The sequence below is a fragment of the Cibotium barometz genome, chromosome 16 (assembly GCF_041138505.1).
Source record: "Cibotium barometz isolate CiBa-2024 chromosome 16, ASM4113850v1, whole genome shotgun sequence".
Lineage (NCBI taxonomy): Eukaryota > Viridiplantae > Streptophyta > Polypodiopsida > Cyatheales > Cibotiaceae > Cibotium > Cibotium barometz.
Window position 1 is genome coordinate 58,081,331 of NC_141061.1, and position 21,533 is coordinate 58,102,863.

Consider the following 21,533-nt stretch of genomic DNA (forward strand, 5'->3'; position numbering starts at 1 on the left):
CATGTACAGGGATATAGCTGATTAATCCCCAACAATAAGCCCAAAGCTTTGTGAAAAGCTTCAAACTTTTCATGAGGAAGAGTCTTTGTGAGAAAATCTGCCATGTTGACATGTAGACACATAGACCAAGGTGATCTCTCTTGCATTGTCTCTCCCTAACATAATGATAGTGCACCTCAATGTGCTTAGTGCGAGCATGAAATATTGTATTCCTCGCGACTACCAATGCGCTCTGACTGTTAGTAATTTCCATATCGCCTGAGGAAGTCTATGGAATCGGCTGCCAACTCCAAGAATTGTTGCAATCAGGGTTCATACGTTCTAGTGTGTCTGTGCTAATGCCTTTTGCGAAAAGCCTCAAACTTTTCACAAGGAAGAGTCTTTGTGAGAAAATCTGCCATGTTGACATGTGCTGACACATAGACCAAGTTGATCTCTCGTGCAGTCTCTCTCCCTAACATAATGATATTGCACCTCAATGTGCTTAGCACGAGCATGAAACACTGCGTTCTTCGCAACTGCCAATGTGCTCTGACTGTTAGTAATTTCCATATTGCCTGAGCAAGGCTATGGAATCGAAGTTGGGCTGCCAACTCCAATTAGGGTTCATACGTTCCAGTGTGTTTGTGCAGATGCTTGTTGTCAAGAAAAAGGATGGGTCTTCTAGATTTTGTGTGGATTATCGTGCTTTGAACAAGCTAACAGTCAAGAGCAAGTTCCCGATGCCTCGGATTGATTATATCCTAGAGAGGCGGAAGGGAGTCAAGGTGTTTTCGAATCTTGACCTAAAAAGTGGATACCATTAGGTACGGATAGTCGAGGGAGACATCCCAAAGATAGCCTTCCGCACTAAATGGACCCACTACGAGTTTGTGGTCATGCCCTTCAGTCTGACAAATGCCCGGCAACATTTAATTGCATGATGATGTGTGGGTTTAGGGACTAGAAAGTGCGCCTTCATTTTCTTAGATGACATACTGGTTTTTTTAGCTACTCTGGAGCAACACGACATTGACGTCGAAAAAGTGATGAAGTTGTTGAAAAGCAATGAGCTTCATGTCAATGATAAGAAATTGGAGTTTTATTTGTTCAAGATTCATTACCTTGGTGCCAAAGACATTCGATTAGATCCCGCCAAAGTGGCAAAAATCTTGAATTGGGAGATTCCAGAAACAATGTTCGATGTACAATCGTTTGTGGGGATTTGCCAAGCATATTTTGTTAGCAGTCATCTCCTGTCCCTACCAGGGAGTGGGCCTTTGTTGTGGGTGTGCCTGCCCAGTTAGGAGTAGTCTCCATTTTTCCTCATTTTCCATGGTTTTTTTCCTAGTTTTGTTAGTCGTGGGGGGACCCTTAGAGCTTGCCGACTCTTTTTCTCCAGGCCGACTTGATCTGTATGATGTGGTCTTGGCCGACTGGTCATCTGTTGGTCGACTGGAGGTCATCCCAGTCGTGGGCTCTCATAGGGTTGTCGGCCTGTTTTAGGTGGCCGACCAGCAGCCCAGGGGTGGTACCCTTGCCCCCCACACTTCTTTGTATCATTTGTACCGGATCTAGTGTATATATCAGAGTTTATACAGCTTCTCTCTCTTCACTTTTGCGTTTTCTCTCTCACAGTAGTTGTCTCATTTCCGTTGTGCATTCTGACATGGTATCAGAGCCCCAAGTGGGACAATGAGAGCTTGAGGGTTTGTTGTTTTTTGGTGTTGATTGGAGAGTTTTTGGGCTGTTTGGGATGTGGAGAAACAGGTAGAAGGCGGCCATCATTGCTGGACAGCCACCTTGCATAGTGTTTGTAGCCTCTTCATTTTTTTTTCCACCTACCTTTCCTTCACAAGACCTTGTGAACCCTTGAGATGGCAGATTTTCTTGAGATGGTTGAGAAGCATGTGAAGATCCCCACCCTCCCAACATTCCCGGTGGAACGATAGTTGGACGGGACCAATTATGGCATGTGGAAGGTAATCATGGAGTCTGTCCTAGAGTCTTATGATTTGGCTGATTTCATGGTGGTTGGAGTTCCATGGCCAGAGTTGGAGGAGGAGGAGGAGCTTTCACTTTCTACTAGGAAAGAGCGGGAGGCTCAGGTACAATTGTGGAATCGTGTCAATGCCCGTGTGCGTTCTTTCATCTTCCACATCGCAAGTGATCAACCACATCAAACACATGACGTTGGCTTGAGGGATTTGGCAGTACTTGGCTTCTTTGTATAACAGGGTATCACCCATGAAGCGGATTTCCTTAGAAGTGCATATGCGAGTGATGAATCCTGCAAAGTCTTCGACGATGCGAGAGCACATCAACAAACTCGAGGCTCAATAGGAGGTTCTTTAGGTTGGGAAGGAGATATCTTCAGAGGATATGGCCATCACCTTCTCCTGAATGGTCCTGTTCATCCTCTCTGCTGTCCCGTTTTGTGGAGGATCATAAGGAGTAGAAAGCTCCCTCTTGATGCCTTTAGCATCACAAAAGTCTTGAAACTGTTTGGACATATACTCTCCACCATTGTCGGAACGCAAAGCCTTTAGTGTTTTGCCAGTTTGATTCTCAACATGAGCAACAAACTTCTGAAACACTGAGAATGTATCACTCTTCAAACGAAGAGGATAAACCCACACCTTGCGTGTGGCATCATCTATGAAGGACACAAAGTATTTTGCCCCTCCCAAAGAAAGCTGAGGCATCTCACATACATCTGTATGCACAAGCTCTAACTGAGCATCTTTCTGTCCAAGAGCTTTCTTGTGGGGGCACTGGAGTTGCCTGCCATATATACAATGCTCACAAAACTGAAAACTTGAGAACTTTAGAGAAGGCAAGTAACCAAAACGAGACAATTGCTCCATTCCTTTGACACTCATGTGTCCCAACCGGCTATGCCACATAGAGATTTTCGGCAGCTCGGTTGCATTTACATTAGCATGGTGACAAACACCTGCATGCATGAAGTAAAGAGTGTCCACCTTAGAGCCTCTGGCAACAACCAGTGAGCCCTTACTAATCTTCCACTTTCCACGACCAAATGTGGTAACATAATCAGCATCATCAAGCTGTCCAGTAGAAAGCAGGTTCTTCTTGATCTCAGGCACATGCTTGACATCATGGAGCATAAGCTGTGAGCCATCTGAAAACACAAGCCTCACATCACCTTTGCCAAGAATCTTGCATGCATGGTTGTCACCCAAATAAACTACTCCTTCATTGCCAGCAGTATACCTGACAAACAAGTCTCTGTGCAACCTGTGACATGAAAGGAGGCACCTGAATCAATGATCCATGAGTGCATACCATGACCATCTCCTGTAAGAAGTGAATGGGCATCAAGTGAAGACGTGAATAGGACTTCATCCTCACTGTCACCTGCATGTGACACATTGACTTCTTCAATCTTGACTCCACTTTTGCCCTTTGGCTTTGCATCTTTGGCTTCATCTTTGTCTTTGTCTTTTCCTTTGCCCTTTTCCTTTTGATCATTCTTCCATTTGTAGCATTGCTTTTTGATGTGTCCCTTCTTGCCACAATAATGGCATTCCAAGTCCTTTTTGGAGCGAGACTTGCTCCTTCCCCGTTCTTGGCTTTTACCCCTTTGTTGCTGGGATCTCCCACGTGCATTCATTGCATTGGACTTTCCAACAGAATTGTTCTTCCTGTTCATCTCTTCTTGAAGAAGAGCACCCTCAACATCTGCATATGACAGCATAGCATTTGAATTGCTAGTGGCTGTCCTGAATGTGTCCCAACTCTCTGGCAAAGTGCATAAGAGAAAGGTGGCTTTGAACTCATCGTCCATTGCCAACTTTTGATTGATTACCTGGCTAACAACACCATTAAACTCATTTAGATGGGCTGCCATAGACGCCCCTTCCTTCATCTGCAGACCTATGAGTTTCTTCAACCAATACACTTTGCTTGAGGCACTTTGCTGGGCATACAAGTCCTGCAATCTTTGCCACATTCCCTAAGCTGTCTTCTCTTCACGAATGCTGAAAAGTAAAGTGTCTGACACAGACAACATGATGGTGGATCTTGCTAGCTCATCCATATCTTCCCACTCTTCAGCAGTAAGAGAAGCAGGCATTACGTCCCTTTCTTTGATAGGCTTGTGTTGCTTCTTCTGGAGCAACACATTATAGCACTGGGTTTGCCAAATATCATAATTATGTGAGCCTTCAAGCTTCTTGATGTGAAGCAATGAAGAGCTCTCACCTGTGGTTGCCATAGCAATATGCAACCTGTCAATGCCTGACTCCCTGCAAAATGTGCAAACATTGCACCAAAAGCACACAAAGTGCTCACAGTTGTTCTCCCAAAGTTTATCTCCCACTGCGGAAGCACGAATGCAACTCTACTCCCACTGTATGTGATGAAATCACCAAAATCTGGTTGCTGCAGATTTAGGACAGCACCTTAAATGTGCTCTGTTCCCCTTCCAAAGTACTGTACAACAGTACCAAGTGCTCACCAATGATGTACCAAATCTGTACCGGCAAGTACAGCAGCTGAAAATGAACCTTTTCCTCACTCAAATCAGTGTACAGCCATGCCAAAACTTGCATAAAGTTGTACCAAATCTGTACCAGTAAGTACAGCAACAATAAATGCTCTCCTAGCTGTCCAAATGAGTGAAAATCAGACTTTTACAGTCTTGATCACTGCATACAACAGTCCCAAACAGAAATTGGGCAAAAGCCCCTTGACTGCAAGCTGATTTCTGAGGATTCAAGGCATAAAAGTCTTGCCTGCTGCTTTGCCAAGCTCAACAAGCATAAAATCTTGAAAAGCCCCTTGATTTAAGATCAATTGCTGATCATACATGGTACATTGACGCACATGAAGGCATTCAGAGTCTTCACAATGCTTCCCCCTGGCCACATATACATCCAATACATAAAAGCCCCTTGATTTACAGGCACATTGAGTGCTTGACGGGCATCAACACATTGCCCAAAGCATCAAATGCGAGTGCCTGCATGCAAATCAACCCAAACGGCACAAAAACCCTTTGATCTGCACTGCAATTTGCTGCAATTTTGCCCGAATGTGAAATTTCTCACATCATACAGCATGTATGAATGCTTAATTGCACAATGACATCAAAAGCCCCAAATTTCAACGGCCAATGTTCTGCCAATTGACCCAGACCAATGTCACCAATTTTGCCAATTGTGCTCAAATTTGAGCCATTGCAACCTGTACCTGCTCAATTGATGATAATTGACAAGGAAAATCCCAAAATTGAAGGCAAATACCTCTTAATTTTATGATTTTCTACAATTTGCAGGCTGAATTTCTTTGTGTTGATGCTGTTGCAGAAAGGGGGGGGCGCTTCTTGCTGATGTTGCTGAATCGGATGCTGCTGCTGCTGAAAAGGGTGCTGCGACAGGAGCTGCTTTGCTGAAGGCAACTAGTTGTTGACGTGCAGGATTGAAGGGCAGCAAACGTGCAGTCGTACCAAGCTGCAAGTGGGCGTGAAAGCACCGGATACTCGAATACTCGGCAACAAACACCTGGCGCTCGCCCACGACCGGCGCTTCGCCTAGTGGTGGCGGGTTGTGCTCGCCCAGCGATAACACATTTGCGCTTCGACGGCTCGCTCGTAGGCGTGTTCACCTGTGTAGATGAAGCGATGCAGCTCTGCCCGTGGCTATTCGACAGATGCCTCACAAGTCCATCCACAGTAGCTCTTCGATGGTTGATTTCCAGCGATGCGACACTTGAGAACAAACCCCTAAAACCAGGGCTCTGATACCAGTTGAATGGGAGAATTAGGGTTAGGTTTTCATGTGGGAGACTTACACAGAGAGAAGAAGGGAGAGAGAGAGAGAGAGTTGTGGAGATAAGTCAACTCATGATGAGTGTGTGACTCCCCTATCACACATGTATATTGCACTAGTACACATAGTGCACTTAGTACATTAAAAGTACTAAGTGTACTATGTACTATAACTTATGGGCGTGTACACACTAAAAGGGTGGGCATAATGCCTTTACCCCAACAGAAAGCGCCACAGTAGGCTGCTTTTTATTGCTCCATGAAATGGCTCCAGACCCAAGTGAAAAAACACAACCAGTGGTCGAACACCGAGTATCTGGATCTCCAGCCCAATCTGAATCAAACCATCCAACAAGAATGCATCCTTGGCCATAGAAGATGCCAAAGTCCAGAGTGCCACACAAGTACCAAAGAACTCTGAGAGCACACCGCCAACGCTGCTGACGGGGTTTGGATGAGAAAGAACTCAATAAACTGACTGTGAAACACACGTCCAATCGATAGTAGGTCAACCAAACCAAACAATCGACGAGAACCCGATACTGTCCCTGATCAATCCTTGGACAAGCATCAAGTAGAGAAAGCTTCTCACTAGTGTGCATAGGAGAAGATACTGGTTTGCATCAAGTCATCTGAAATCTGTCAAGAATCTCCCGTGTGTACTTCTATTGAGAGAAGAAAATGCCCTTCGGGGTCTGTCAAATCTCAAAGCCAAGAAAATAATGGAGAAGGCCAAGATCCGTCATCTCAAACTCTGTCTCCAAAGCATCCATGATTGAACGGATCCTTATAGAATAAGAACTTGTAAAGATGAGGTCATCAACATAGACCACAATGATAACAATCAATCCCCTCTCAAGGAGGATACAAAGGTTCGAATCTGCATGAGAACGGCGTTGGCCGAGCTTCCGAAAGAACTCATCAATCCGCTGGTACCAAGCCCGTGGAGCCTACTTCAGACCATATAAAGCTTTCTTCAGTCGGTACACTTGATCCTGTTTGCTTGGAACAACAAATCCCGGCTGATCAACATAAACCTCTTGTGTAAGCTCTCCATTAAGGAAAGCTGACTTGACGTCCATATGGAATACGGGCCATCTATGATGTCCTGCAAGAGCAAGAACGGTGCGAATGGTAGTCATCCGGGTCGTTAGAGCGAAGGTCTCACGAAGTCGACTCCAAGGCGATGAGCATAACCCTTGGCAACCAACCTCGCCTTGTGCTTGTCCAAGCTGCCATCAGCTTGGAACTTCGATTTGAAGATCCAACGCACACTAATCACCTTACTCTGCAGTGGCCTAGGCACCAAAATCCAAGTGCCATTCTGTTCAATAGCATCCAGCTCTGCCTGCATAGCACGACGCCAAGGCTCGTGTGAAAGAGCCTCGTCCACAGAAGTAGGATCAGGACCATGAATGATAGAGGACATAAGAGCATAGTTAACAAACATGTTGCCCTCATGAATTTGTTTCCCTGTAACTCTGGAAGATCGCCTGAGAGAACCAGGCGGAGGAGCAAAAGGAAGCTCATGCAATCCAGAATCACGAATTGTTTGATAGTACCATCCAAGCACAGATCTGCTTGAACTCGCTGGAGGAGGAGCAGAGTCATCATCATCTGACTGAGAATCCACAGTTGGAGGTGTAACGGAAGCAGAGGGGGGAGGAGGAGGAGGAGGAGGAGGAGGAGGAGGAGGAGGTGGAGGCGGAGGAAGAAGAAGCTCACCACCCCCCTCTGAAGATGTAGGAATCTCGTTGAACACCACATCATGGCTCACAACAACTTTGCCGGCTTGAGGATCATAAAGACGATATGCCTTGGACACAGTGCTGTATCGGAGAAAAGTCATGCGTTGAGACTTCGAGTCCAACTTGGAGCGATGCTCCTTAGGTACATGAACTTACGACGAACAACCAAATATCCGGAAATGAACAATAGAGGGCTTCTCACCATGGAAAGCCTCATATGGAGTTTTATCTAGAAGCGCAGCAGTAGGAGACCTGTTCTGAATGTAGACAGTAGTGGAAGCCGCCACAGCCCATAAACATCGAGGTAATGAAGAATGCTCAAGCATAGCACGGGCCATCTCCATAATGGTCCTATTCTTCCTCTTTGCAACTCCATTCTGTGATGGAGTATATGCTGTAGTAAGCTGTCTCCGAATGCCATGGGTCCTGCAATATTGCTAAAACTCCTAGGATGTAAACTCACCCCCTTTGTTGGTCCTGAGAGCCTTGACCGAGGAACTGGTCTCTTTCTCCACCTCAACTTTCCAATCACAAAAGTGCTGAAAAGCCTCATCCTTGGTCTTCAGAAAGAAAACCCAAGTATATCTGGAGAAGTCATCCACCATCACGAGCATGTACAACGCCTTACTTAAAGACGCGGTACTCATTGGCCCACATAAGTCTGCATGAACAAGAGCAAGTGATGTTGAAGATTTGTGTCGCTTCCTTCGGAAAGGCGGTTCGGTGTTGCTTCCGTTGTAAACAAGAGGAACAAGCAGAAAATGGAGCCTTGATGGTCGGTAAACCTGCAACCAACCCATCCTTCGAAGCTTGTTGTAGAAGCTGATAGCTCAAATGGCCAAACCGAGCATGTCAAAGAGCAGAAGAAGAAGAGTGGTCAACTTGTACAGACCACTATCTTAGACTCCCTGTGCCAAGATGCTACCTGTCTCCTTATCACGAATGGTAATCTCATAACGAGAGAAGATCACCTCCGCACCCTGAGCTATAAGAGCACTCTATAGTATGAACATAATCCAAGAAAGCTACACACTTGATGTACATTTTGCAACTCTGGCCAATTTCGAATGTTTTCAATTTTAGCATGATCCGTTCTTACACCCTCTTTGGATATGATGTGCCCCAAATAGTGCATCTATGAGAGGAAGAACTCACTTTTCTTAGCATTTATGAAGAGTTTATGCTTTCGCAACTCTTCAAACACTGTAGCCAAATGAGTCTTATACTCCTCCTGGAGAAAACCAAGATTTCATCAAAGAATACACCTGTGAATTTACAATGGGGTCGAAATATCCTGTCCATCATACGGTTAAATATTGCCGGGGCATTGGTAAGGCCAAAAGGCATTACCAAGAATTCATACAAACGAAAAGTTGTCCTGAATGTAGTCTTATGGACATCGTGGGATACCACATGAATTTGGTGGTAACCACTCTTCAAATCTATACGGTTGAAATAAGCCGAACCATCAAGCTTATCCAAGATGTCATCTATGCGTGGGATTGCAAACCTGTTCTTGATGGTGAGCTTGTTTAGAGCTCGATAATCCACGCACATGCGGAAAGATCCATCCTTTTTTTGCACAAGAAGTACGGGAGAACAAAAGGGTGAGTTTGTGAGGCTCAAGCCTATGATGCCAAGGCTTGCCAAGTAATACATCACATCCATTGAGTGGGGCAATCACGAAATGCTCATGATCCAAATAACCCTGTATATGAATGCGCAACTTTCCGATAAGAGGCGTAACCTGCACCTCTTTGCCCACAAAAGCTGCCTCTGCTTCAATTTGGGGTCCCATGTCCCCAATCTCTATACCCAAGGCGGTTGCCATGTGTGTAGAGATGAAATTATCTGTTGCACAATCATCAAACATGAATAAGGCGGGCTGACCCTTGATTTGTCCCCAAGCTTTGCATACCACTCTCTCTTTGCCATCATACTCGGTGGTACCCTGCACATCGGGTATGGCATGCACATTTGCCTTTGGTGGCTTGTCTTCATGCTTTTGCTTGCGGGTAGGGCATTGCCTAAACATGTGCTCTTTACTACCACAAGAAAAGCATTTTCTCTCTTTGGCATATTGCTCCCTTTGCTCGGGGATCAAGCCAAACTTGTTCTTCTTTGGTGCAATGTCTTTGGATGGGGTTCTTTTAGCTTTACCACCCTTTTGGGCTTCCTAAAAGCTCTTTTTAGGTGGCTGTCCACCTTCAGGTTTGGGACAGCCCTTTCTTTGCCCTTAGAACCTCCCTAATCTTGCTTAATTTTAAGCACCAATTGCTCCGTAGCAAGAGCAGATGCTATGAGCTGCTGAAGAGTGTGTTTCGGGTGCAATTCAATGCCCAAACGATAAGCTGGTTGCGATCCGGAGCGAAATTTCCTCTTCCTTTCATCTTCGGAGAGTTGCATAAAGGGAGTTACCTCAAGCAACACTTTCCAAAACTTATTGACATACTGTTGCACACTTTCATTGTCTTTTTGCTCAAGTCTATCCCACTTTTGGGTGAGAGTTTGCTCCGCATTAGGAGGCAAAAATTGGGCATAAAATCTGTCCTTAAACTCTTTCCAAGTGCAAATGGGATCTTTGGTGGTCTTTTCAGTGATTTACCAATGGGCAGCTGTCCCCTTCAAGAACATGCTTGCATGACGAATTTTGGACTTCTCAGTGAAGTCCAAATCACTAAAAGGAATGTCAAACTGTGCCACAAAAGCTAGCACCTTAGAGACATCATACTCTCCATGAAAGGCATCAAATTTCACGGACTTGTCCCCTGCCTTGAACTCCTTGAGCTTCTTGGGATGTGGTACATGTTCTTCTCTTTTTCTCTTTCCCTTATCCAACGGGGCAGCCCTCTCTGCATGGGCTTCATGGGCAATCAAAGATGTTTCAAGAGGCACGTTGGTATGTGCATTATGAATCTCTGGTCCCGATGCATGTGACCTCCCCAAATGATGCAATGTCTCACCACGAGACAACTCAATGGGCAAAGTCTTTCGGCTTGCATGTCGACCACTCTCTCCATGATATACCTTCTTTGAATCCACAAGGCCATCATGTGGCCCACTAGCTCCAACATGCACATACTTGTTGCCTCCTCTCCCATGAGGAGTAGATACATGGCGAGAAGTAACTGATACCTCTTCCTTGTGTATAAAAGACCTCAACCGTTGAGATGCTGGGTCTCCCTACTTCAAACGAGGTGGATTCTTGAATACTAGCTCTCCATCCTCTCCTTCCTTGAGATCACCCTTGCGGATGAGATAGGAGAGTGCCAACTCCCTTGGGCTTCTTGCCCACTTCACGAGCCATGGACTCAAAGGTCATATCCACCATAGCATCAGCTTTTCTTGCTTCAATGACACTTTGTACATGGGGATCTTCATGCAGAAATTTCAGCTCTTGCTCCTTTGCCTGCAAAAGCTTCTTCATGTGCTCTAATTCAACCCTCAAGGCATTGGGCTCATCCTCATGCATAGGCTCTTTTCCACGGGATGGCTGTCCCATGAATGCACTGTCATAACCTCTCTCAAGAGGTTTGTGCCTTCCAAGCAATGCATCAGAATCACGTGAAGCACTTGATTGACCTCGTGAATCTGGCATCGCCAAAGGATTGCCTTGGCTGTCCATTGAGTCAAGTGTCTGTGTATGCTTCCAATCTCAAAACACTGTGTCTCCTCTCAATAAGAAAGAGAGACGACCGGGCTCTAATACCGATGTAACCGCTCCCTACAGGAGGCCTACAAATCGGAAGAAAAAATACACATTTTTAGATTACTTAACTAATACCAACAATGGACATTATTAGCAACATTAAAACTGAAAATGACCAATAACACTTGACACCAATACTGGGCCCGAAAAAGTCCCCCTCCTCCTCCCTCAATACATTTGTATTTCTTAGAGTATTTATATGTACAAGTGTCATTGGCCAGTAGGCCAGATTTCTCCTCACATGGAGTGAGTACAACTCAAACAATTGGGTACTTGTCGATGAAGTCTGGACAGTCGAAGAAGTCCCAAGTCACAGGCACACTCCCACCTTCACTGGGTGCACACCTGTCTTTCACTGGTCTTCTGGGACCGGGCACCCGCCTGTACTAGCACAGGCAAAGGGGTACACTGCGGAGGGAACATTGCTTGGTTCTCCCAGATAAGCTTTGCTCCTGGACTCCCTAGTGTTTCTAACCTTCACTGGCTCTCAGAATTCTGAGGGCGCGGTTAGCACTATCACTCATGGAAAAACAAACCAAACTAGGAAAGTTTCCTGAGTATGGTTAGCATAAACATGCTTTGTTCTTGCACTGCACAAAACTTAAAGAAATCTTTGAACTTAATTTCGAAAATATTAGTTTTACACATAAGAAATACAAGGCACTTGGTATAGCTTGTAGCAGGAGTCAATGGAGATACATTCCTTTTACCATGCAGTCAGGTCCACTTGGTACAGCCATGGGTGCAGCAGGTACAACACGGGCAGCAGCAGGTACAGCATAGGTACATTAGGTACATGTGTAGTCTGCAGGCAGGTACAGGTGTAGACAGTCGGGTACAGTGCTGCAGGCGGGTACAACTACTGCAGCCAAGTACAGGTGTAGACAGCCGGGTACAGTTGCTACAAGATACAGCACGAAGCAGGTCACGCATGGGTGGCACAAAACTGGTTCCTGTCCATGTGACACAATACTGGTCACACACGGGTGGCACGAATTTGGCTCCCATCCATGTGACACCAAAAGACTGGCCCTTTCACATGGGACACCGGCTTGGCTCCATGTGAATATGGCACAATCTGTACATGTGAACGATTCGGACCATTTCCTATTCAGAGAAAGATCAACAAGGTGTCGATGAAGTTCAATTTGAACCAATGCACAATGTGTTTCATGTCAGTTGGCTCAAACCATATGCAGGTGCAATCCCTTCAGAGATTAAGGACCAGACAATATTGATGAAGTTGACAGGTGTTCCTGGTGATTGGCTTGTAGCCAGTTACCAAGCATCTGAGGAACAACATGTAGTTGCATGTAGGAATTGCATTAGTGTTGGGGGCGGGGGAACCCTACACTTTGGGCTAGCTAGGGCAGCCCATGGGCTATAAGTCTGGCCCATAAAGACCCTCAGCATGTGAGGCCAGCCCTTATAGGGCATAGACCTGATGGCCAGCCTATAAGAGGCAAGGGGCCAGCTGGCCAGCCCCTAAGGGGGAAAGGACTGGCTGTCAGCCAGGCCTAGATGGCCTGGGCAGCCAGTCGGCTAGCCCCGATGGTGGCCAGCTAGTCGGCCAGCCATGGAGGCCAGCCCAGCAGGCGGCCAGCCTCGAAGGCAGTATGCCCAGGGCACAAAGGCTGCCTGGCAGAAAAGCAAAGGCGCCCAGCTCTTAACGCAAAGAAGTGCATATTTAAAGCATATCTACAGGTCGTGGAATATAAATCAACAGGCCAACCCGTGCTTTTACCCACCGACCAGCAAAAGTGACTATATAAGCAAAGGCTAGAAAGTCATTTGAGCATCTCATAATTCACAAAGGGCTGAAGAACTCCAAGGGTCAGGACAGCCAAAGGGAGCCTAAAGCCAAGGTGAAGTTTGAAGGTCAAGAGTCAGAAGATCTACAGATTTGCTTTATTTTCTCATCATTCTAATAAAGCAAATACACCATCCATGGTAGCGGCCCTATAGAGGGTATTCATGACTCAATATTGTGTCTGACTCTCTTTCTCTCTCTCTCTCTTTTTCTGCACATATCTATCTATCTTGTGCGTTATCTTTGTGATGAAAGATTTGCTGAATTCTGTCCATTGAAGAACCAATTCTATTCATCAAGCCTCGGCATGTTACAAGACTTATGATGAAGGGTAATCTGAATGCCTTCTCATTTGATGAGTTGGTTTCATGCTCTTGCAAGAAGAGCAATCAAGGCAAAATAGATCTATTATGCATATTGGGGATCAGGGATTTGCTACCAATCAAAGGAGCCTCTTCACATGGTGGCTACAAGCCAAAGAGTAATTCAGCTCAGTCCTCTGGCAAGGATGCAGAGAATGAAGGCAACAAGCCTAAGAAGAAGGGCAAGTGCAACTATTGCAGGAAATGTGGTAATTACGTAAATGAATGCATGAAAAGGTTGGAGAAGGAGAAGAAGAAAGATTGAAGTATGTCTATGGCTGATGCATGAGCACCTAGTGCTGAAAAGAAGTCAACAAGTTATGCACATGCTGATTGGGCTTTCATCGTGCATTATATTTACAATCCTTCTATTCATGATGTATGCTTATTAGTAACAGATGCACATGTTTGGTACTTTGATAGTGGTGCTAGCAAGCACATTACTTTGTTTTCCTCCCCTAGGTCTCCTTCTCAAGGAGGTACAACCACATGTGCAAACAATTCCTCATATCTAAAGGTTGTGCTTGTTGACGCAAATGGTGGGGCAATCATACTCTTAGATGTCTTGTATGTACTTGGCATCAAAAAGAACGTACTGTCAGTCTTGGCCATTGCTAGAGCAGGTCTAGAGGTCAAATTTGTGGATGACAGGTCTACACTTTGTGATCGGGGTGATATCATTGTCGCCTCCAGTACACTATGCCATGGGCTTTACAAGTTGGACAGCTATGAGAGATTGGCACATGATGCATGTTCAATTACTGCCCACACCTGGGTGTATCCATTAAAGAAGTCGTCGTAGGTTTATGTGCTTCAAGATCTTCAAATGTCATTGTCAGTTCATGTGCATGCTTAAACAATGCAAAATAAAGACTCAACAGTAAGTGAACACATTGAGTGTGTGTGTGTGCACGTGTCTTTCTTGGATCTCTCTCTCTCTCTCTCTCTCTCTCTCTCTCATATTTTGCAGCATGCGCCCTAAATGTGTTCAATTACTGCCCACACCTGGGTGTATCCATTAAAGAAGTCGTCGTAGGTTTTATGTACTTCAGGATCTTCAAATGTCATTGTCAGCTCATGTGCATGCTTAAACAAAGCAAAATAAAGACTCAACAGTAAGTGAACACATTGAGGGTGTGTGTGCGCGCGTCTTTCTCAGATCTCTCTCTCTCTCTCTCTCTCTCTCTCTCTCTCATATTTTGCAGCATGCACCCTAAATGTGATTTCCGAGAACGATCTTTTAGAATAGGCAGTACCGTCACTTCTCCTGTGGGCTCGAGCAAGGTGCATGGCAAGAGGCATGGCGAGTCTCTCTCCGACCATTCCAAAAAGATCCCCTTTAACGCATGTTCTTTTGTGGCGCTTGAACTGCAGAGCATGTTTTAGCTTGGCAGGCTGCTTTAGTCTTCTTTTTGTTATGTAAAAGCTCAATTTTGTGGCATTTAGTAATATACACACCACTGCCATTTTAGGGGAATGCTTCTGGAGGCAAAGGCAGTGAGACCGCTGGGGAGTTTGCTCGTTACCTTACAAGTGCAGCCTTGAAGGTTGTAGAACGAAAATCCGTGCTCCCTCCAACCCCTCCTGGGCTTGCATCTGGTATGTTTTTATGGATAATTTATTTTCTCATCTATATCCGTGTGTAAACACTCCAAGGTTGGCCACATAACTCTAAATCAGTAAGGTTGGCTAACTTAGCACTCTAACAAGTTGACACTCATTCCATGTCGTAGTAGTTTTAAACTCATACTTAACCCCCCTCCCCACTTACCGTATTGTACATACTGGGTGTAGGCTGAAGAGGGCTCTCTTTGTTATGTGTGCATATGTAGATTTGATAAGGCAGAAAAGCTTGGTGCAGAAAAAGCATGTGATTTGATCTAACTGATTAAAACCAATTCACATGCAGGCATGAGTTCACCCAATGATGGAAAGGTGGTGGATTTGAGGGGATTTGGACCGTCTCCAAGGGTGGCAGAGCTGATGAGAAAGTTAGTCAGGTTCATGGATGTTTTTATCTATCCAAATGAAGCCAAACTTACTGCTCATGCTCATTCAGACAAACGTTGGACAATTCATCCAGTTGAGGAGGAGCTTAAGGACAAGGCGAAGATGGAAGGCCTTTGGAATCTGTGGATCCCAGTAAGTCGTTTGGATTCTCTCTCTCTCTCTCTCTCTCTCTCTCTCTCTCTCTCTCTCTATCTCGCATGCTTATAATTAATGAACTAATTAAGTATTAAGCGGCAAATGTTTTTTTTCATACAAGGGGTAGAATTAGAATCTGAAAATGTTCCTTTTGAAGACTGTCTCTAAGCAAAAGGGCACTTTTGCAGGCCGACAGTGCAGCATTGGCATCCAAAGTACTGGCTGGGGGTGGAATGGGTTCACGACATGAAAGCAAGGAGAGCCAACTTCTTGGAGCTGGCTTAAGCAACCTTGAATATGCACATCTCTGTGAGATCATGGGACGCTCTTTGTTTGCGCCTCAAGTGTTCAACTGCAATCCTCCTGACACCGGCAATATGGAGGTAATTTTAGCTTTTGAATGTTTTCTGTAGTTCCAATGCAGGCGTAACAAACTCTCACGGTTGGATTTTCTGTAGGTTTTTCTAAGATATGGAAGCCCAGAACAACAAAGAGTTTGGCTAAAGCCTTTATTGGAAGGTACCATTCGATCTGGTTTTGCTATGACGGAACCAGACGTGGCGTCGTCAGATGCAACAAACATTGCGTGCTCAATCAGCAGGTTGCCATAAGTTGTACTCTTTTCAGCTTTATAAATGTGTCGCATGAGACGATTCCTTTTTCCAAAAATTGTTTTGATAATTGGCAGACATAATTATTTAAAACAGGGAAGGGAATACATATGTTATAAACGGACGGAAGTGGTGGACAAGTGGGGCCATGCATCCGAGATGCAAAGTGCTGATTGTAATGGTAAGTGTACAAGGTTGCCTGCTTCATAGACTGTAAGTCGTTTGCTTAGCTAGAGCTTGTGCTTAGATTCTCAAGCTTGGTTTATGGTGACCTGATTTCATGGGTGGCTCAAACAGGGCAAGACTGACCCGATGGCTGCTTTGCATAAGCAACAATCTATGATTTTGGTGGACATGGGTGCTCCTGGCCTTCACATTGTAAGACCATTGACTGTGTTTGGGTTTGATGATGCTCCCCATGGTCATGCGGAAATTGTCTTCGAAAACGTGCGGGTCCCAGCAAACAATCTCCTCCTTGGAGAGGGCCGTGGCTTCGAGATTGCCCAGGTAAGAGCCATTGGATCTGTCCAAGTTAGGAGGGCTCTTTGCGTAAATATAATGTTTTCTCCTTAAGGTTTTCCTACCGACACATCATATTTTGGTTTCAAACAGGGCAGACTGGGCCCAGGAAGACTCCACCATTGCATGCGTCTTGTGGGCGCTGCTGAGCGTGGAATTGAGATGATGAAAACACGAGCTTTGGAAAGGATTGCTTTTAAAAGACCTTTGGCTCATCATGGAGCCTTTACATCACTGCTTGCTGAGGTACCAAAATTGGTGCTTTTCTTAAGATAATAGAATCATCTTTTATCAGTTCATTCATGTTACTTACCCATGATTTTGTTGCTAGTGCCGTTTGGCGATTGAGCAAGCAAAGTTGCTCGTGTTGAATGCAGCAAACCAGCTGGACCTTCATGGGAATGTAGTAGCAAGAGGAGGGATTGCAATGGCGAAGGTAATACTTTGAAGTGTTGGGTGTTTACACATCCCCATCCATCATGATGTTGTGTTGGTAGATCTCACACTTGGCAGTGGAAGCAAGGCTTCAGGCGGGCAATGCTGCCGTTGTCCTTTTTGCCCCCCCTGCTTATCCATGTCGCATTTGTGAACACCTTTAATCTTTCTTGTTTATTTTAGTTGCCATCTTTTACATAAACATACAAAAAGGGATAACTTTATCTTATTTGTTACATTTCTTCCTCAGGTGGCAGCTCCACGCATGGCACTGAAAGTGCTAGACGCTGCCATACAAAGTCATGGTGCGGCAGGAGTAAGCTCAGACTTTGTGTTGGCCCATTTGTGGGCATCTTCCCGAACACTTAGAATTGCTGATGGTCCGGATGAAGTACATCTTCAAACATTAGCAAAACTTGAGCTGAAAAGGGCAAGACTGTAGATTTATTGAATCTATGATGTATTCTCATCCTTTTCTAAAACCTAAAAATGTATCGACGACCTCGTCAATATACAACAATGAGGATAATTACAAAAACTATGGGAATAAAGAGCATGAAATTAATATTGGGAAATCCCTTACCATAAAATTGATGCACAATCAAGACTTTTGGTTCTTAAAAAAGGATCACTCTAAAAGAATAAAAGTATTTTATGAATGAAGGCATCACACATACATAATGTTACAAAAGAGAAGGCATCAAAGCAGTGTAGAAAGCTAGAGATAATAAAAAAGGGGATTTTTATAAAGATGGACTAGTGATTATTAGGAGAAATTTTCATCGACTCCTAAAGAAGAGTATGCATGTCTCTGGAGACCAAAATAGACTGCATAGCAATATGAAATTGAAATGGCACACCTTCGTCAGTGTCAAAGCGACTTTAACAGGACATACATTGATAGAGATGCTATTTTTTTTATAGAAAAACATATTAGAACTTGGCCCTATTTCTTTATGCATTTATAGTAGCCTAGTGTTTAGTCAAGATCTTACCTTAGCCTTACCGAAGCATGTGTCGTTGGGTCTTGCCTTCGAGCTCCAAATGCAACTTCCCATTATAGGTGTGCTAGCTCATCCATTGCATGCTCACTCTGTTGCCACACTAGAATGCTCCTTGTTGCCAATGGGGTGAAAGGAGAGCTCTGTATGTCTTGATATGGAGGCAACAAGAGATCCGTCTTCCCAGAGATTCTCTCACAAAAGACGATGAAAGAAGAAGAAGCTAATGCAAAAAGAAAATCTACAATCAAACCTATCTAACATGCAAGAAATCAACTCATAAGTACACTATTGCAAGGGAATGATTATCTATTGTTTATTGCCAAATATAACTTATATACAAATGAATAGTTTTCACACTACACCGGCCAAACTTAAAAATGGTCCGGTCTCTATTACTAGTCTTAAGTAACTAGGTACATTAAGTCTATAGACTTTCCCTATTCGACATTAAGTGCATGGTGAGGTTGCATTCTATGTTCTAGCATCGCCATCTTACGAAAGTTAAATGCCCGTTTGCATAGGTAAGATGGCAAAGTGCCTTACGCTTGGTCGGGTGATCAAAACCATGTTAACCTACGGAGTGGTTATACATACCTCCCTTCCTAATGGTGACACGACGTCCTTACATCACCCAAGTTGGTGGTGGTGAAGCAGTTTTGCTACCAGGGTGGATGGCATGGATGGTTCAAGATACACCATGACAGCCAAGGGTAAGTGGTATAGTTTATAGTATGGGGCTGCTTCGCACCAACCGGATATAGGGAAAAGTGATGGGAACCTTTGGCTAGCCTTGATTGCAGGCAACATGTTGAGGTAGCATGCCAAGTGGTAGATGATGTAGAGGTTCGTCATGCCAGGCCTCTGTTGGTTGGAGACGTTGTGTGGAACCTTCAACATAAGTTGATTAGTAGAAGCATTTTGTACTTTGTGATCGGCGGCGGAAAGAATCCTAGGACCACCATGGAATGACTAGCATGGGTAGACGACAGTTCGAGATGCCTTGGCACACGATAATTTGCTTGACCTCAGAACGTGATGCTTAGAGATTGGGCTTCTTTGTGGCAAATACGTCGGCCAGGGTGCGGTTTTGTTGGTGTTGAATTGGAGTCAAAAGAGGTTACATACATTGAAGTTTGTTGGTACCAGCAAGGTCGAATAGATTGTAACCCCCATTGAGAGATGTACCTAGAGGGGTGGCGTCGATGAAGTTAGTTGCAAGTGCATGTGTATGTGTGCTATGAGATGCGGGAAGTGAAAAACAAATGTGGTGCCTATAATAAAATATGCAAGTGATGTGCATGAGCAATGGGCAGAAGGTGTGCTCATGTGTGCACTTCTCCAACAAAAAGACTTCTCCAACACGAAGACTTCTCCAACACAACTGTTTTCTTTGCTACTTTCTTTGACATTTACTTGGCGTCCCTTTTTTGTGGAGAGTCAACATCATTAGATTATGTGAAGCATGGCAACGGACTTGCACATGGCTTCCCACTATTGCAATGGAGCTAGGTGGCTTCGGTGACTTGAGGGATTTGCAATGGAGCTAGGCAGCTTCGGTGGCTCAAGGGATTTGGGATAGAGGTAGTGTAGATCAACTAGGTGGTATGGTCAAGGACGAGGCTACGAAAGGTTCCTGTTTATTTGATCAAGGTCCAAATGATGTAGTTGGATGGCTGTCGGTGATGCGGCTCACCATATTTTCTTTTTGAAATTGTTTTATTTCCATAAGAAAAAAATGTTTTTTCTTCTTTTTTCCCACTTGTTTTTAGTTTTATTTTTCAAAAAACCTTATTTGCTCCTTTTTTATTGTTTTTTTATTTATCCATAAAAAGAAACCCCACACAGCAGGCGCCTCCTACACTTCACCATCTCCCTCCAAGATGCCCAAAAGCAATGATGGCACACCCACTGCACACGGGCACATCAAACCTTTCATGTCCTCACCTTGCCACATTGAGGAAATCCTTTCTAAGAAGGAGGCTGGTAGCGACTTGTCAGTGGTATCTTGTCAATGATGTGTTGCAAGTACATCGCTTAAGCTATCCAATTGTTTAACATCCCCAAGCCCAACAGAAAATCTCAATCCCAAATCTGCTTGCACTTACCATCGGACCCTCGGTGTGCATACCATCGGTGTGCATTAAAACCCCTTCACTCACATCCTTTCACCACTGGCACTTAGGCAGCACATAGACCCGAACAATCCTTTCTCATAATCTCACCAACCCAGAAGCTAGCACTTTGGGGATCATCAATGTCTTGCACTAGTTGAGATCGATATCTTAACACTAATGCGGTCTACGTCTTCTAAGGCAAACGTTATTGCTAACCTTGGTGTCAACCAAGGCAGGCCACATAGCTAGATGGTCTTTTTGGGGGAAATCTAATTCAAGGCGAGCCGGTTCTACCATGTTGGTTCTAATTTGATGTGTCAAGCACAAACATGGATGTGATTTTGGCATTGTGCAATCATGCAAACCTTCTCCCAAGCTTATGTGGAAGGGTGTCCATGCTCGTCAGGAAGTGAATCCAGCCCTTGGAGTTGGCAGGCTCTGAGAGAGGCTCATATTTTTGGTCCTCATCTTCACCATCCAACTTCTTATTACAAGCTCGACACATATCAATCGACATGGTGTGAGCTTCTGTGTTGCATGCTCTGCAAATATCAACTGAAGGTAGTTTGACCGGTTGTGTCAGACTTAATGACTCAATGGGTAAGGATGCCTCAACCCATGGGATGAGTCTTCCCCATTTTCAAGTTTATCTTTAAGGATTGGTTATCCTTGCGTATATATAGATGTGATTGGTTTCCCAATCATCAACCAACCTTGCGTCTCTCATGTAAAGCCTTTTAAGGATCATGGTATACGACCCTCTTCTGTGAAAATCCATTACCACAAATATGTGGTGGTAGCTTAGCACACGGATGTCTTAATCTTTGCTTCCTGAAGGATGCCTAGCAAGCTTGACCATGAGGCTTGTGCTTTGTGGTCAAGATTGTTGGAAGGTCTTTATCTTTACCTCTTGAAGGATGCCCAAAGGTTTTTGGCAAGCTTGACCACATGAGGCTTGTGCTTGTATAAGTGGTGGGCTTCCCTAGGCCTCCCAACAATCCTTGGTGATTATGTTGATACTAGCACCATCATCCAAGATTGCAAAGACCATTGTTCCTTTATAAATGCCAGGTAACATGACATTCATTTTGTAAGATTCCTCCCTCCAGTTTTTGAGGTGTGCAGGTGTAAGAACCTCCCCTTCTGATCTTATAATTATTCCCCTCTCTGAAATAAAAGAAAGATCATGTTTTACCCTGTTTTGGCTTGGAGAGAGAAAATGTCTAGAGGGAGGCAATTCAAAATTGAGATATTTTTGGATATAAAAATCCTCCTAGTGTCCAAAATGGTTTCCCTTGAAACA

The 21,533-nt window shown here is 44.6% G+C and overlaps 1 protein-coding gene across 1 annotated transcript in view; it reads left to right on the forward strand.

Annotated features, from left to right (window-relative positions):
• Positions 1-17,687, forward strand: part of LOC147630780 (putative acyl-CoA dehydrogenase IBR3) — a 38,493-nt gene extending 20,806 nt beyond the window's left edge. Inside the window, exons 9-17 of the mRNA XM_086810763.1 lie at positions 14,875-15,001; positions 15,312-15,544; positions 15,736-15,930; positions 16,006-16,148; positions 16,255-16,339; positions 16,456-16,665; positions 16,771-16,923; positions 17,009-17,113; positions 17,363-17,687. Coding sequence (XP_086666889.1) covers positions 14,875-15,001; positions 15,312-15,544; positions 15,736-15,930; positions 16,006-16,148; positions 16,255-16,339; positions 16,456-16,665; positions 16,771-16,923; positions 17,009-17,113; positions 17,363-17,554 — 1,443 coding nt within the window. The 3' untranslated portion in view covers positions 17,555-17,687. The remainder of the gene's footprint in view (positions 1-14,874; positions 15,002-15,311; positions 15,545-15,735; positions 15,931-16,005; positions 16,149-16,254; positions 16,340-16,455; positions 16,666-16,770; positions 16,924-17,008; positions 17,114-17,362) is intronic.
• Positions 17,688-21,533: the final 3,846 nt, after the last annotated feature.